The 16,612-nt window shown below is 41.7% G+C and overlaps 1 protein-coding gene across 1 annotated transcript in view; it reads left to right on the top strand.

Annotated features, from left to right (window-relative positions):
• The first annotated feature begins 971 nt into the window (after positions 1 to 971).
• The window catches only part of tex264a (testis expressed 264, ER-phagy receptor a), a 63,461-nt gene continuing 47,820 nt past the window's right edge, over positions 972 to 16,612 (top strand). Inside the window, exons 1-2 of the mRNA XM_046383835.1 lie at positions 972 to 1,501; positions 13,576 to 13,797. Of these exons, the coding sequence (XP_046239791.1) occupies positions 1,244 to 1,501; positions 13,576 to 13,797 (480 nt within the window). The 5' untranslated portion in view covers positions 972 to 1,243. The remainder of the gene's footprint in view (positions 1,502 to 13,575; positions 13,798 to 16,612) is intronic.

The following is a 16,612-nucleotide window of genomic DNA, read 5'->3' as shown; positions in this document are numbered from 1 at the left end:
TTAGACCTTATCCAAAATGCAGTAACCCAAAAACAACAGTTAACAGCTGGTTGAAAGAGTTTCAATACATGTCACTTCACATTTCACATTTTCCATCAAATCAGAGGCATCTTTCGCATGATGATTACCACCGCATGATCTAATTGGGTCAGAGCATATGATGTGGACCAATCTCAACTCAGATCCTCAGTTAGGCACAAAGCCGACCAGTGAGGAGGAGGAGTGCCAGCATACCAATGTAGCTGTGTACCCACCAGCTTGTTTGAGTAGTTTTCTACTCCTTATTGGCCTAAAATTGACTAGTATGTAGCTTTAAAATGTGCAATTCGTGCATGAGAACTCCCCAAACTGAAGGCAAACAGCTGTAAGCAGACTTCACGAAAGATCCCTTTACTTTTTGCTTTCAATCACACCACTAATTTTGTTCTAACTGGTTTGCAGACCTTGTTCTGGTTCTGCTTGCAAATTTTCCGCTGCACACTCAAACCCACTGGCTTTGGTTCAGATTATGAATTTCCACAGTTTGATGAACTTTACGTCAGCAGGATGCAATTTGAAAAAAACTTTGATGTCTGAATCAACTCTCCACAAAAGCAGCTCTGAAAACTGCCTGACAGCACCGACATGTTTTAGATAAGTCTTTCGCATCTTTTACGGAACATGAGAATTAATGAAAGAATAAAATATTTCGATGAAAAAAACAGGAAATCGCCGCGTTTTGTCGTAGCACTCTGTCATATTTCTGTTCAGCCTCCTGGGTTGAACCATGATGATGAAAGGAGGGTTAAATTTTCCATAAATGCATATGCTGTGGTCAATAACTAAGATTTACATCGATCATGATGAGTCATATTTATTTAGAACTATATATTATACATGTATTTAATATTTTTACGATGTAATAAATAGAGGCAAAGTAGTACTATCAAAAAATTTATTTGACTCGTCCCCCCCTCAGTAGAAGAGAATGGACTATCCAGGAAGCATGTTCCACTGTTTGGGGAAAGACCATAAACAAACTGTCATTTATGTCAACTTGAACGGGTCTTTTCTCTTTTGTTTCAGGTTACTGCGGCACCGAAAAATATATTCAACCCACTTTCTTGAATAGCCACTTTACTGGTGTAGTCGTTTGAATTTGCTGGACCACACTCTCGGTGTATGCGACCCGTAGTGGGGACGTTTAGGATTGACAGATTTTTGCAAATTGTATTGAGTGTAGCTGTACGGATTTGAGAAAATCATGTCTGATTTGATTCTGTTGCTCCTGATAGTCGTGCTCCTGTTGTGTCTGATCGTGACCATCGGGGGCTTCCTGCTGTACTCGGGACTCCTGTCTGACGTGGTTATAAAGACTGGGCCACCTCCTATCAGAAATGTTACCATTGCTTATAAATTCAAAGAAGGATCATACAAGGACTGCGGTGCAGTCTACACAGAGACCTGCAGCATTGGGCCCAAGCTGAACTCCATCGGTGTCTTTTACGATGACCCCAGGCAGGTGAGACCCCCAACACCTGTTTGACTACACGGCGCTCAGTCTGTATTAGCACTTGACCTCATGACATAACCACAAAACCCAATGTACTTTGTTTCCAGATAAGATGTTACAGTTAGTGAGATATGGTTAATTTGACCTGGACAGAGTCTAAGAGGTCACAGGATGGTGTGCTGATTATATGCATTCAAAAAGATTTACACCGTTTCATCAATGAGTATCTATTGTGTTGTGATTGTGTATGTAGTGTAGTTAGCAACCCTCCTGTCACAAGGTGTCTGAGATATGAAAGTGTGATATAAAATGCAGCTATAAAATGCCATAAAATTGCAGATGTTCCCATCAAAATTTCTCTTAGTGGCACCTTTATTTAGCCAACAAAAATATGTGTTACATAATGTCATATATGATGGAGACAAGCAACACATCATCACCTTTGAAAAGATTGAAACCAAATGTTTTGCATTTTTTTTTTAAACTTGACTAAAATGACTGAATGGTTATAAAAATAATTTCAGATTAATTTTTTGGCCGTTAAACAATTGATTAATAAACTTAATTTGCTATAAACAATGTTTTAAGGTGTTGTTTTACTCTCTGATGTGATTTTCTATGTAGCTATGGTCTTGTCACCAAGTCTTGGAATTAAAGGGACATAGCACAAAATTTTGGACCATGTATATAGATATTCTGTATGGGCCCCTCCTTACATTCATGATTATTCATTCTGGCATGTGTTTGGGTGCTTCTCATGTACTCAGCCCCCCCTTTTCCAGCAGTCTTGTGGCCATGTGGCTATGTGACACGGAAGTGTAATTTGTGCTGTAACTGGATGTAATTCTTTGTAATTCAGTATGTATGACTCAAGGGGTTAAATTTTAAAGCTGTCCTTTTAAGGAACTGAGCCTGAGTGATGAAACCAGTCAGCTGTTCAATGCCACGTTGCACTGTTGATATTTTTTCCCCTCTCATCTCTGGTTCCAGTGTTCTCTCGCAATTTCTCTGCTTTTGACTCAAAGAAGGTAACCACACTCTCAAAGTAGAAGGGCAAACACAGCCTCTTCACATATGTCTGGAGAGAGCTGCTAGCTCTCTGAGGAAGTGCACTTTTTGGCCTTGTCTAAATAGTTATGAAATTACAGTAAGGCAATGAATCCTCCTTTTGTCATTCTGTCTTTGCTCATCCAAAACCAAATTTTATATAAATGGGTCAATCCTCAGCTGAGATCCATGGTTGTCTCCTGCTCTCATGTTACATTCCGCCGTTCGTCACGAGTTGTGTTTTTAGTCAACAAGAGATGTCTGCACAACAGCTGCTTCTTGGACAGGAGTGTTTATTCAGTTCCCAGATGATACAGGAAGAGTACACACACATACGGTGAACAGGATGACTACACTTCTCAAAGCCTGAATATAGCCTATTTACGGCTTTCATGGCTTGATAACAAAATTAATTGTCCAGTGTGGTCTGCTCTTTGATTAGCATATGTTGTGTCAGTTCTGTTGACATTTGAGTCCTGAGTTTGTAATGGTCAAGTTAACAAAAAGCACAGTAATCCTGTCTCCGTAATTAGGGCCCAGACTATGATGTTGGACAGCCTAGTTAATATCCTTAAATCTGGTACTTATGATTCCTTGGATCTTTTGAAGAAAATTCCAAGAGAGTTAGCTGTCCTAAGATCTTGTTCTGCAGTTAAGGGCCATAAAAACAGAAGCACATGATCACTTGGTGTCTTTTACTGTGAGATGCAGCATTCAGCCATGCTCAGATACTTTAGTTATCCTTTGTGGAATAAAGAATGTGGCACACTGGCAGCACTTTGTGTTTGTCTTTGTGCTTACCCTGCCAGTTTCTCCGTAGCATGCCGTCCTTTTTTAAGTAAAGGCTTTTAGTGGAAACACTGAGTGTGAGTCAGAGCAGTGGAAAGTTGTGGCAAGAGGAGCTTTTAAAAAACTTTTCTGCTGGTGTCAGAATTTGTGGACAGTCTGGATCATAAGGGGCCTTAATGGGATGTTCAAAAGACTCTTTGGGGGAGGAGATTTCTATATGGATCTGATGAGGTCTGTCTTGACGCGATCTGAAGATGTATGGACCACTGACTTCCTTGTGGAAGTAAATTACCATTACTGTTAGGTCACAGTATGGTTGTGCATAGCTGAAGCGTCAGAATCACCTCTCAGTTTTCGCTTATGACTGCATATCAGCCAGTAGAAGTGTGTGGTGCCTGTCTGTATTCTCGTTGTTATTATAAGGCGATGTTTCTGGGGCGATGTTTCTGGGTGTCAACATTTGGGCAGTGGGTGGGCTTGTAGCCTCCAGCCAACAGGGTGCAGGGTGTGAGGTTGGGTGGACTCCGTCTGTCTCCTCTGAGTCAGAGCGGCTGGTGTCTGATGCATGCTTTGTCTGAATTCACACAAAATCCAGGATTGTGGCACCTTCCCCTGGGCTGTGCGGAGGAGTGGGCGTGTTGATTTGTGCTTTAGAGTGTAACCACTGTGAAACAATTCAAAAAAACCTTTTTATTTCTCTGATTCAGCTGCTTTGTTGCTGCTAATGCCACCCCCTCTCTTCATTCAGTGTGTAGCTCACTTCCTCGAGCTGGGGAGGAAGGGACAGCTGAAATCTACTGAGGGCCTCCTGGGGTTGGTGAGAAAAAAAAACATAATCGTGTAAATCTGCGCTCACCCTTTTCAAATCCGTGCACGTGGTTTACAAATTGTAGGCACAGATTAGCAATCCGTGCCCGCAGATCAGTAAACTGCCAATCAGTGCCTTCAGCTGCTTTCCTTGTCCTGTCTCACTGTTATCATGAGGCTTATATTCATTAATATACTTTTACTTTATACTTTTTTTTTTACTACTTTTTAATTTACGGTACTTTACACTAATAATCCACATTATTATAGCTATTATAGAAGGTCCACTGTGATGTGCTTGCTGTTTATACTGCATACCAGTGTGGTATTTTCATGTTGTCCATATACTCTCTTATGCTTAGACTTTCCCAGTTTTTATAGTAATGCTCTATAAAGTTGTTAAACAACTTTATGGGCTACATCTTATAAAGGAAATCCCTGAAGAAATTTGTAATAGACTGGAGTACCACAGGCACATTATAGTGAAATTTCTACATGAATGTTATAATATTGTGGATCATTACGGGAAAAATAAGTAGTCCTTAATCAAAATTAGGTCATTGTATTAAAAAGTAAAATAGACGTGTGTACAGTGAGAGTGGAGGAGGGAAAGCAGTGGAGGGCACTGATTGGCACAGATTGCTAATCTTAGCACAGTGGTTTATAAACCAACAGCACTGATTTACACGTGACTGTCTTTTTTCTTACCTGACCCCAGGGGGCCTCCATCCAATCCCACTCCTTGACTGTGAAAAGTCATGTCTGTATCTGCCCCCTTCCACCAAGTTTCACGACAGTCAGGTCAGTAATGTAATCCTGTTGACAAACAGACAAACAAACCAGACTGAAAACATCACCTCCTTGTTTGAGGTATTTAAGAGTGAAAAGATTATGATTAACTTAATTACAGACAGAAATACCTGGTCCACGGACTCAGAGAGCAAGAGCCCAGGTCATTCTCATAGTTCAGCTTTTCTACATGTAATAATAAATGAAAGCAAATGGAGGAGTGATAGCAGCTTGTACAGTAAACTGATTTCTTGCTTGGCCTTTTATCCCTGAAGCTGCAAAGGGCTGTAATCATATCTGTTTGCTGTTTTCAGTGTTTGTTTTGTGACAGGAGAAATTGTTGCCCGTCTTAGTTTACAAAGACTAAGAGTCTGTTTACTCACCACCAACCATGTAAGTAAGCTAAATGGATGCCATGGGAGAGACACCATGAACTTGAGCTGAGATGCAATTTCTAGTTAGTAGTTATATTTGTTTATATGTGAGTATGCGTCGTGAAGTCTAATGCGGTAATTAAAGAATATATGTGGACCTCCTGAGATGTTTAAAAAGTTTAGCGGTCAATCCTCCTCCCTACTTTTTAATGGTTTGCAGATGATTTTGTTATGTTTACCCTGCATATCAGTGTTTATTAAATTCAGAAGGCACAGAAGAAGAAATCCATAGAGATTTATAAACCACTAAAACTGTTCAGACGTTTTTGAGATACATTGAAGTTGGTTGCTTCTGAGGATTTATTCAGAAAATATAGTTAGATTAGTTAGTTAGATATAATTAGTGAGTGCACTCAGTACTATCCACCATATAGTGAACATTGCAAACCAGCTTGCTTTCTGTACACTACAGCCACTAGATGGCAGTGTTAGCATTTATACTAAGTTAGGTTTGAGGCAGGCGCATCCTCAAAACCACATTGATCTTTATACTTAATTTGTTACCATGGCAGAAGTAGTGTGACTCAGCCTCTTGTAATTCACTCGGTCAAAAATGAATTAATCACATTTAAATCAAATTTCAAAGCTCCAAAAGTGGCTGTGTAATCCATCGTCACTGTTTCACTACTCTGCTGGTTTTCACTTCAGGTTCCGGCCTGAAAGTATAGCTGATTTTCAACATACGGCAGTGATTTGCATTCACCATGCATTCAAGTTGTAATAAAGTCTCTGTTTAATGACTACGATGAAAGTGGGCCGCAGTCTGCGCCCTGAGGGCCAACCTTCAGAACTAGATACACCAGTCGATCAGATCAATCACAGAATGTGGACAGAGAGGGCTCTTTTTTAGTGACTGAATCTGCTGTATGCTTGTCAAGTCGAGCAGCTCGTTGGACAGCTGTGGACTGTTTGATTTCCCTGGTTTGACTCTGCACTGATGAAGGTGGGTGGTTAGTTATCCTCACCTCGATCAGCTGAGGCACTTGAGGCAACACCAATTAGCACCAAATCGAGTTGCTCCTCTCGATGTCTCTTGCTCGTGTATGTCCATTCATGCGTGGGTGTGTTTGCATGTGTGCTTATAATTGCCATCACTTATTATCACATTGGCCTGAGGGACTGAACAGTTTAGCAGTTTGGTTCACAGGGGTCATGTCAGCTGGACAGTGACCCACAACAATGGAGGTTACACTTAAAACTCACCAAAACAACTCAAGGCTGAGATACCTCAGGCTCGGTTTTAGTGGAGCTTTGACACAAGTATTGAACAAATCCCAGACTGGATAAAGTACAAACTAAATCATTGAAATCCTGGGCTCTAGCTTTTGTTGTGTCGGAGAATGGGAAGGACTAAAAAATGCACCAGCAGGTTTCCTGGCTGCAAGGAGTTTCAGAGCAAAAGTCATTAATAATAGTGTGCAGCAGTGAATGCTCTGAGGCCAATGTGTGTGTGTGTGTGTGTGTGTGTGTGTGTGTGTGTGCATGTCATGAAATAAACTGCCGGAGAGTAAGAAACACAAAAATAAATGTAATTTAGTACAGATTTATGGACAGGACAGTTTATTTAGCCATGTTGTTATGTGCAGTGGTTATGATGAAAATCTGCCCACAGAACTACACAGCAAATGCAGCTGCGTCTCGCACTGATAACATGTTGTGTTTGTATCGAGGCTAAACTGGAGCTGCTGTTTGTTTCATCCTCTGATCTGGTGAATTCCCACTTTGTTTTGGCTTCTGAAGCAAACCCATGGCTCCCCATGACAAGCAGGAGAAAATGAAATGCCGTGTGTAGACGTATATGGGAGTGGCACTGAGAGATGAGGCGAGGTGTGGGACTGCCTTGGAAGAAGGGTCTAAATTGGAAGGAGTCTGACTCACCTTGAGAGTCTCGCAGTGCTCCAATTCATCAATCGGAATTTCAGATCAGAGTGCCGAGCATCGCAGCACTCCCAGTAAAATTTATTAGCATTTTACTGCTGCTTGTCTGTCGGTCGACAGCAACAACATGAAAGGGGGGCTTCTGGCAAGGAGTTGCCGCTTTTAAAGGTGGATATAAAATGAGAAATAAATACACTGGTGCTCTGAAGTCTGGTCCCACAGGTCTTCAAGTCAATATTATGCAAGATTGTGGACATACTGGCTCTCCCTACAGTAAAGCACCACATTAATGTTTATGGACATCTCTACAGTGAGTGAGATGCTACAAAAACAGGAGGCAGAAATGCAGAATCTATTAAAGTGGGAGCTGCCTTTTTATCCAGGAACACAACTGTTGAGCATATTTTTTAGGATGGCTTTTTTAATCCGTTTTCACAAACTGTGTAAGGAGAAAGAGATTACTCCACAAGCTGACATGTTATGATTAGAAACGAGATGGTGAAGAATGCCTTTAAATCTTTTGTGCCATCTATCCTGTGACATGTACTGGCTTTTCACACTGTGTTATGATGCACAGGATATTGGATTACACATGCAAATATTTATCAGAGCATACAGAGAGCAAGGAGGTACAGAAAGAGACTTGAACATTTGTAGAGAAGGAAGTAAGCACATGCAGAGGGAGGAACTGATTCATATCTCCTATTAGAGAAGATTATCTCCCTGGCCTGTGACATCTGGCTGGAGGAGTGCCACACTGTGTCCAGCTGGACAAGGAGTGGCGAACCAGCTCAACAACTGTGGCAAAGGAAAACTGTGTCCTGCCTCCAGCAGGCTGCTTATCTTTGCCAGTAATTATACATGCCAGAACTCCCAGGATGCCATGTGTAATTACCAGCTAAGTCTGAGCACAGCCTAAAGGCACCGAGCTGCACTTGGTGAAAGAGAGCGAAACAGAAAAAAAAAAAGATTTCAACCGGCTCCTGACTCCAGGGGCCATTGGGACTCACGCCTCGTCACTGCAGCGGATATTTAATCTGATTTGGGTGCTTTAGCCACCCCATCACCACCCCAAAGGATGACATATTGATGTTTGTGCTTTGAATAAGTCTTAATTTTATTTCAAGTGATATCATATTTAAGTGGCTCATTATTAGATCAAAAACAACCAGTTGTGGTTGTTGATTTTTCTTTGTTGAAAGATCCTCACTGTTTTCTCATTAAATCGGTTTGTTTAACTGCATCTGTTTAGGTAAGCGCATTTGCATCACTGCAGTTCTTGCTCAGTTAATTTAGCTGCAATCTGTCCATCACAGCATACCTGTAGTCCCAGTGTAATGCAGCCCTATTAGTTTCAGTTTCCTTCCCGGGGACTTTGGCTCTGCTGCCTTGTCTGCCTATAGGGGCGCATATGGCTTCCAATCAGCTGAGACTGGTTATGCTTCTGACACACTGAGGCGAAAGACAGCTCTTGTTGAGGGATTGTTTATCTTGTAGTTTTCTGATCTTTTTGTACTCCTTGTGTCAGGTTCTTTGCTTGCTCATGGAAATGTCCTGAACCCTCAGTGTTCCAGATAGATATTTATAGAAAGAATATGATACTGGGAACCACTGAACAGAAAGGGAGAGCTCACCAGTGAAGGCAGTGATGTGTATTGTTTGGGTGATACATTTATTCGATGCAATTGGACTGTAGATGAAATTTGTGCTATTGGTGTTTTCTTTATGAATGCTACATTTGCTGCTTGTTGTGCTTCACTGCAGACGATGTGAAGACGGCACAGAGGTCCAGAGAAGCTCCCAATCTGCACATTTATTGACTGCAGTGCAGTGAAGGACCCTTGTACAATCACAGCCTCTTAACTCCATTCTGGCATAATAGTAAACCAGCTTGCCAACAAGAGCATGAAGGGCAATTCTGATGTTTTGCTCTCATGCATTTTTCAAAATGTTTTGATTTCAGTGATGCTTTTGCAGTTGTTGAATTGCATACTAGAGGCGTCCTGTAAAACATAAACAAAGAGAACAGAAATAAATTTGTTTGAAGTCCGTGTTTTCTCCTTCACTGCAGTGCTGCTATAGTTCCTTCACATGATTTATATGGTTTGTGTAAAAAGAGAGCTGATGCTGTGCTCTTGCAATGTAAATCACTCCCGGTTTGCTAATTTAGCCTTACGTTTTATTGATAGATCACTTGGCAGTTGTGTTTTAATGAGTGTGGTAATGTTCCTCGGTCAGACGCAGTACTGTATGCCCATTCTGATCTCCGTCTTTACAGTAAGGCGGCGTATTGGATGCTTGCCTGTCCTTCCTGACCTGCTCACTCTTCAGAAATGACCAGTTGTAAATGGGGCCAGGGCTCCAAGCAAGTCATCCCAAGTGGCGACAGCCAGCAGGGAAGCAATGCAGGGCCAAGAGGAGGAAAGATGAAGAGAGTAAATCCTCATTACATGTCTGCTAATAAAGAATTACCTCTGTCAGCCTTACCTTTTTATTGTTGGAGAGCCCTCATCCATCAAAAACGGCTCTTGTAGCCTCAAGCAAAGAATTGCTTTTGAAATTACTTTCCCTCCCAACAGGTCCTTGGAGACCTGGCTTAGGGGAATCAGGTATAGGTGGGAATGGCACAATTTGTGAGAGGAAACCTCCTTAGAGTCCTGTGGGCCCCTTGCTCTACCGAAGTTGGCTATTTATGTCTTTTTTCACCCCCCATTTTAACAAGCTTGCTTAGCATGGGGAAACATAGGGAATGAATGCCATACATGAAATGAGCAGAGACATATTCAGATGAAATAAAGTATTTCATTTCAATAAATCTTGCAGATAGCTTCAGTATGCTTTCAGAGATGTTTACGAGTCACTGTTAACAGAATTTTTTATTTTTTTTTTCCTGCAGAAACACAATATTTAAGTGTTCAGTTTCAGAGATGAAAGCTCCACAGCCTTCCATTATCTGACTCTGCCTCTCACCCCGGCCAATCAAAAGCCACAGCCGGCTCTCCTCAGCTACCTGTGAGAAATGGATTCACGCTGCCTTTCAAAACAGTTGTGGCAGCAGCCGACTTTTGGGGGCGCCGCTGCCCGGTGTGGACATAACCTGAGAATTTCTTCCTTTTGCGGTGTTAAAAACAACTTTGGTAGGGAAGACAAGACAAGTAAAGTACATGGAGTGGTGTTGCTCCCTTTCCTAATTGCCTGCAGTCTCTGGGGTGTGTTATCTGGAGGGAAGCAGAGATGTGATGCCATCAGGGCTGCTGTTTGTTCTTGCAACTGTGTGGGATGTGAATGATAGCGAGATGCCTGAATGATATCATTAGTGAACTATTGGTTTGACTAACACACTCTAGTCTATCAGCACGGAGAGCATGAGAGATAGCAAGATGGTAAGATACTGAAGCAGGACCATGGGAGGACAGTTGTTATCCCCTCTGTGTTTGACTAGTTATTGTTGTGTCTTATCATAGACCACCAATGTTGACAAGGAGTAGCTCTGTACAGCAGGCTTGCTGACAGCCCATATTTTTGTTCACATAGGAAAGAGGGCGGTGCAGGGTAAGCCCTGCACATAAGTCTACTTGAGAATGTGGAAAAGGTAGTTTGGTTGTTTAGATAGAGGTCTCAAACAGGGTTGGGTGATAATTTTGTATTAATATAGTGCTGATATTTATTGATTTATTTGCATGTTTATTTGATGGACACCACCTAAAATAAACATAAATTTCTCAAAAAAGTTATAATACTCTAAGTTTTCTTCCATAGTCCATTGGCATTTGAACTGTATTCTAGGCAGCACATAGTTCACATACAACGAGCTTTATAATCACAAGAGGCATATGGTATTTTAACAGTTGTGGGTGACTGTGCGATTATTTGAAAACAGTTGATGGTTGCGCTCTTCATGCAATCATATTGTATTATTGTTTTACAAAATTATGTATGATTATACATACATTTAACATACCATGATGAATATGCTGTAGCTGAACACCACCATGCTGGCATATTTGTGAGGCTGCACTTTGGCACAGCAATATTATGAGGTTAATACTCACAGGTCAGCATGCTATTGTGCTTAGAATAACAATGTAATGGAAAGATGTTTAATCCAATGTCTTCATCTAGCATGTTAGCACACTAATATTTGCCAATTAGCATTTAACACAAAGTAGACCCCAGGCTTAGCTTTGCAGGTAATTTTTCATAACCATAAAGTCCATCCAGTAGTTTTGCTAAAACGTATGTCTTCAGTGTTAGGTCTACCACCATTTTTTTTTCTTAAATATATGTTATGTGGATTTGAAGTAGTATGCGTTTCCTCTTACTTTGCTGAAATGATTTCTTCTGACAATTCTGTGCACTTGTAGTGACTCATTGCTCCATTGTAAAAAGATCCATCATATTTCATGCTACCTTTAATGAACAATTCTGTCACTGAAGCAGGTGATCTCTGACTCACTGTACATGGGTTGGTACAAGGGTTTGTGTCAGCTGACAGTTAAGATTAGCTGCTCATACTCAACAGGCACTGTCAGTCATTATTATTAGTCTGCCCACATGATGCAGACATTAAGAGGCCATGAGGGTTAGGGGTGGGCTGATAGAATAGATTTATCTCAGTCAGGGAGTCTCACCAGCAGCTAATTGCGCTGAATTACTCCACAAAAGCTCCTGTGCAGTGTAGTAGCAGTGCAATACAGTCAAAAATATCTCTGAATGTGAGAAATGAGTTGGAATAGAAGAGAAGGTTGTGGTGTTTAGATGTGATAATTATGCAAGGATGCCAGGGACATGAAGATGAGTGTTGCTGGCTCCAATCTGTGCCCCCTCGGTGCCAGCCCTTCACAGACCGCCACTGTCACAGAGCAGAAAGCAGCAGCACATCTTAGCAGCTTCTATTGAATGTTTTATCACATTTACCACAAATCGTATTTCCGGCATTCACTTGTTTTAATTTTAAGGTTGTTAGTCCTGCCTTTCGGACTGCCATGGATCCCAGTCCCCAGCACAAAATAAATTCAAATTGCAGAGACAAAACTTGCATGAATTGGAAAATGTGTTTCATATGTTTCTCTCAGAGTTCTTTTTTTTTTACTGTACAGAAATGAATGAAAACCAGTAGGGCAGAATGTTACTAGATTCTTGAGGTCTATTGTCAGTGTTTGTCTTTTAGCTGTAGATAATAAATTAGAGTCGCATAATTCTCATGTCTAAACGAGTGATTACAACTTACTGTACAATTTTTCCCATGACTCATGCCTGCTTGGAAGCATTAGGAAACATGTAATTAGACATCTAAAGTACTATGGCAAGAGCTAGAAACTGATGGGCAGAAACACGTGAAGAATACTGATGTGAGTTTTAGTGATATGATTGATAAAAAAAAAAAAAGCAGTAAAGCCAGTGTGGTCCTTTAACAGCAGCTTCCTCTGAATGTGAGAATGTGCCTGCAAACTGACTGCGAACAGATGTGAGTGGGAGAATCTCTGTCACATCCTCTTCTGACTGACAATTCGCTCAGTGATTGTGATGCTGTCTCTCTCTCTCATCTGCATGCAGACATGTGGGCGCATTAAGAAACATGGTGGCAAAGACGCTTTGTAGTGAAGGAGACCAAACCTCCATGCTGGCCTCTCTGCGTGCTACTCAAGTGCCGTCCGTCGAGGCAGGCGATCCCTGCTAGTTCTCAAGCTAAACTTATAGATGTTTGAATCACTTTGATCAATATTAATATTGCCAAGACTCATCATTTTTTCTTTATTTCCAAAATATTTGTCGAAAAGAGAACAATAACGTGGGTTTGGGACCACTTCCACAGATCTTTTTCATGTAAAACACAACTGACTCCAAAATCTGAAGTATAGAAGAGTTACTATGTGTAGTAGTTTTAATCATGCTTGTATGGAGCGTGACGTCAGAATGAATTTCTGTCATCTTCTGACAAACGCACATGCCTTTTAGCACAGATACAATTTGAACTGCCCCATATGTGACCTGCCTATGGGAAGTTCATGAGAGCTGACGGTTTGCTTCCCACCGACACTTTACAGACCATGTGAAGGTGCAACGTCTCCACAAATTTAAATCAAACCACTTCTATTTTTATTTCCACGCGTGTGCAGTTATGTGCTGATAGAGCATTAAGCGCACCAGTCACCTGTTGTTTTTATATAATCAGAAACACATTGTTCCTCTAACAGAGGCCGTTAAGCTCCTGCTTCTTTGATGGTTGTATACATAAGCACAGGTTTCTACTGGTGTGAGGTGACTCACAGAGGGGTTTTCACTGGCTTTGTAAATGTTTAATATACATCCATTCTTTCCCTCTCTGTGTCCCCTCAGAGGCCATCAGACAAATGTCGCTATGTGGTGGGCAGCGTCCTGTGTGAGGGTGAAGAGAAACTGGATGAAGAAGTGCTGAAGATGTATGAGAAGTTCGGCTTCAAGGTGTTTTCTCTGCCTGAAGTGAGCCACGCTGTAACCACCAGCTTCCCCTGCACCACCCCTCTGTCGCATGTGCTGGGACCTTACAGGGTCTACCCACGGCTCGCTTCCTACATCGAGGTACAGACGATATGTTAGCACGGTGTGGATATACCTGGAGTCACTGGAGTCTGACTCAGGCTCTTTTAGCGTCGTAGTATCAGGAGTTAGCTCTTCTCTTACGGAAAAACAATCCCTGAAAAGCACAGATGTAAAGATTTCAATCGTGTGCATGTCCAGTGTTTACAGGACATCTCCGGTTTTCAGTAGAACGTTTATTTCTATAGTAATTACTTATTTTGCGCCCTCATCTCACATGAAAATCTAAGACAGGAGTTTTCCTCTCTTCTTTATGTCCTTTTATTGCAGTGGATGGCAATCATCTTGTGATCGTATCTGCCCTCTTTCCTGCTTCTTGCTTGTCAAAAGACCCTCACTCGTGTTGTTTAATTCATCACACGAGCGGATGAGGTCCTTAAAGTAGATTAAGAATAGATGAAGTAGTAGGAAATAAAGGTACATCTGAGCCCTGCAGCCCATATGCTGGGCTCGATGTCCTCAGGACAGGCCTCAAAAAGCTATTGACATTTACTGATGACATTTACCCACATGGATTCATTTAGGGGCATCCCACTGCATGAATAATGCTCTGTGAGTGCTTGTGTGTGAGTGCATGCACATGTGTGCTTGCACGTCTGTCCATCTGTTTATTTAAGCTTCTGTCTCTTCACAGGAGGTCAAAATTTCAGAGTTCGTTGTCACAAAGTGTACCATTATGTCTTCGCACATTTACCTCCTGTGGGTGGAACAAACTTTTATTCTCATATTTGTGACATTGAGAGAGAGAGTGAGAAGATAAGGCACTCACACAAAACTGTTCAATGGCAAGAGGGGTCACATTTGAGTGCTGAAATTCGTTGGCGTTCTGCTCTAATTTTGTGAACCTTTTGTATATTATCAGTAAGCTGCAGTGTTTGAATTGCCTGCCCCAACCCAGCACATCATCGGCATATAATGGTGTCATTATTCCATAGGAGTTGCGCTTTTCCATGTTGAATCCTCCATCTGTTGTTGTGTTGTGATAAGCACAGGAAAATTAAGGGGCCAAGGACCTCCACCAATTGTTCATTGGCTGTGTTCAGCTCTGCCAGGGTGTCAAAGCGATGCTAAAGACAGCCTGTGTGTCTCAGACAGACCGTTTCTGAAAGGTCTCAGTTGTGCTGTTGACTTCCATCCTGGCCTTGTCTCAGAGTTTTATTTATTAGGTAGCTCGCATTCTTGGCACTGACAATGAGGTTTGGATTTTGTAATGTTTTTATTTGTTAAATGAAATAATACAGATAATAGATATACATACATTGGTGGACAAGCTTGAAAATGAATATCAACGCTGTCTTTTGCTTCCTTGTGGTTGTAGACTACCATGTGTTTCCTCTGAAACACAAAGTCACCAGCTGCTTCTCTTCACCTGCCCTGGGGCCATTACTCCCTGATATCACCCAGCCAGGCAGCTCAACCAACCAAGTAGGAGCTGCTTGTGTGCTGACAAGGAAATGATCCCCCACTGGCTTCCCACCCAGCTAACACTGTCAGTTGTTTTTGTTGCTGACTGGGCGAGAAACTGTACAGCCAGGAATTAACTTTTGTTGCATTGGAACAGTAAGCTAAACATCTTAAAACCAGTTTTAAATAAAAAGCAGTTTGAGTTTTCAGGGCCATCTTTTACACATTTAAGTTGCACAAGTGAAATCACTCCTGACCTACTAATTATAATCCTGAAAGAACTACTGTCAGGTCGGTTTATCATCGTTTACCAGCTTTCTCATGTTTTTTGTAGTTTGGTCTCTGCAGCACTATGCATATAATAATACCCAGCATCAGAGGGCAGGACAAACTCTAGCATGTGCACTGACACAAACTAAATGGTCTGAAGGCATAGGAATAACATCCCTGCATGTTAAGATTTAGTAGTATTCACTTTTAGGCTCCGGTGCGGTTACATAATCATGGCCGGCGTCAGTGTGCATCTTTTGAGAGTATGCAGCTCTGGTTGTCAAACCCGCTGATGTCACTGTAGAGAGAGCATCAGTTTTTACTCCCTCACACTCGTCTGCCATCAGACAGAAGTGCTTGTCGCAGCCAATCAGCTCACCTGACTGCTGTGACAGGTCATTAAGGAGCTGCTCTTATACACTAGATAAGCTAATAACACACTAACATCCAGTTTGAGTTGTGGAGTGGCAAGTGCACTATGCATACCGGCTACAACGAGGCTAATGAATAATGGAGCGGGGTTTGGAGAGGCTTGGTCGGGGGGTGGTATGTGTGCCCATACACTGTATGTATGATTAATTGAGTAGGTTTGTAGTATGAGGAATTTTGAAAGCAGGGGAACACTTGTGTGACGTAGCTTTGCACTCAGTATGTCCTGTAGATCCAGGAGGTCGTACTTAATCTACCGACACGTTTATGCTAATCTGTGTACAAACTCAGAAATAAGACTTGAAACCTACTCTTTGTGGCAGCGCAACACGTAGACGTTGGTAATGTAGCTGACATGTTTTCATGCACACAGCAGACACAGAGCAAAGTTAGCATTCATTTGCAGTCGAGTTTCTGTCTGCCTTGCAAATGTTTGTCCGATATTCACTTGTTTAAAAAACTCTCAGCTCTTCGCCAACTCCTGAGGGAAATATCTGGCTCTTTAACTGCTATATATGCCATATGTTCACCAGCTGCTTGCTAACTTTATGGATTGTTTGGCACTACGAAGGGAGTGTACCATGGGTTTATCCGAGGTTTTCACAAGAGTGATGAGACTGAACCAAAAAAGCAAAATTGCCAAAGATTACTTGCCAAACCACGCTGAAATGTGATATATCAGCAGGAATTATCA

Source organism: Scatophagus argus, chromosome 3 (genome assembly GCF_020382885.2).
Source record: "Scatophagus argus isolate fScaArg1 chromosome 3, fScaArg1.pri, whole genome shotgun sequence".
NCBI classification, from domain to species: domain Eukaryota; kingdom Metazoa; phylum Chordata; class Actinopteri; family Scatophagidae; genus Scatophagus; species Scatophagus argus.
This window is presented reverse-complemented; position numbering and strand designations above follow the sequence as displayed.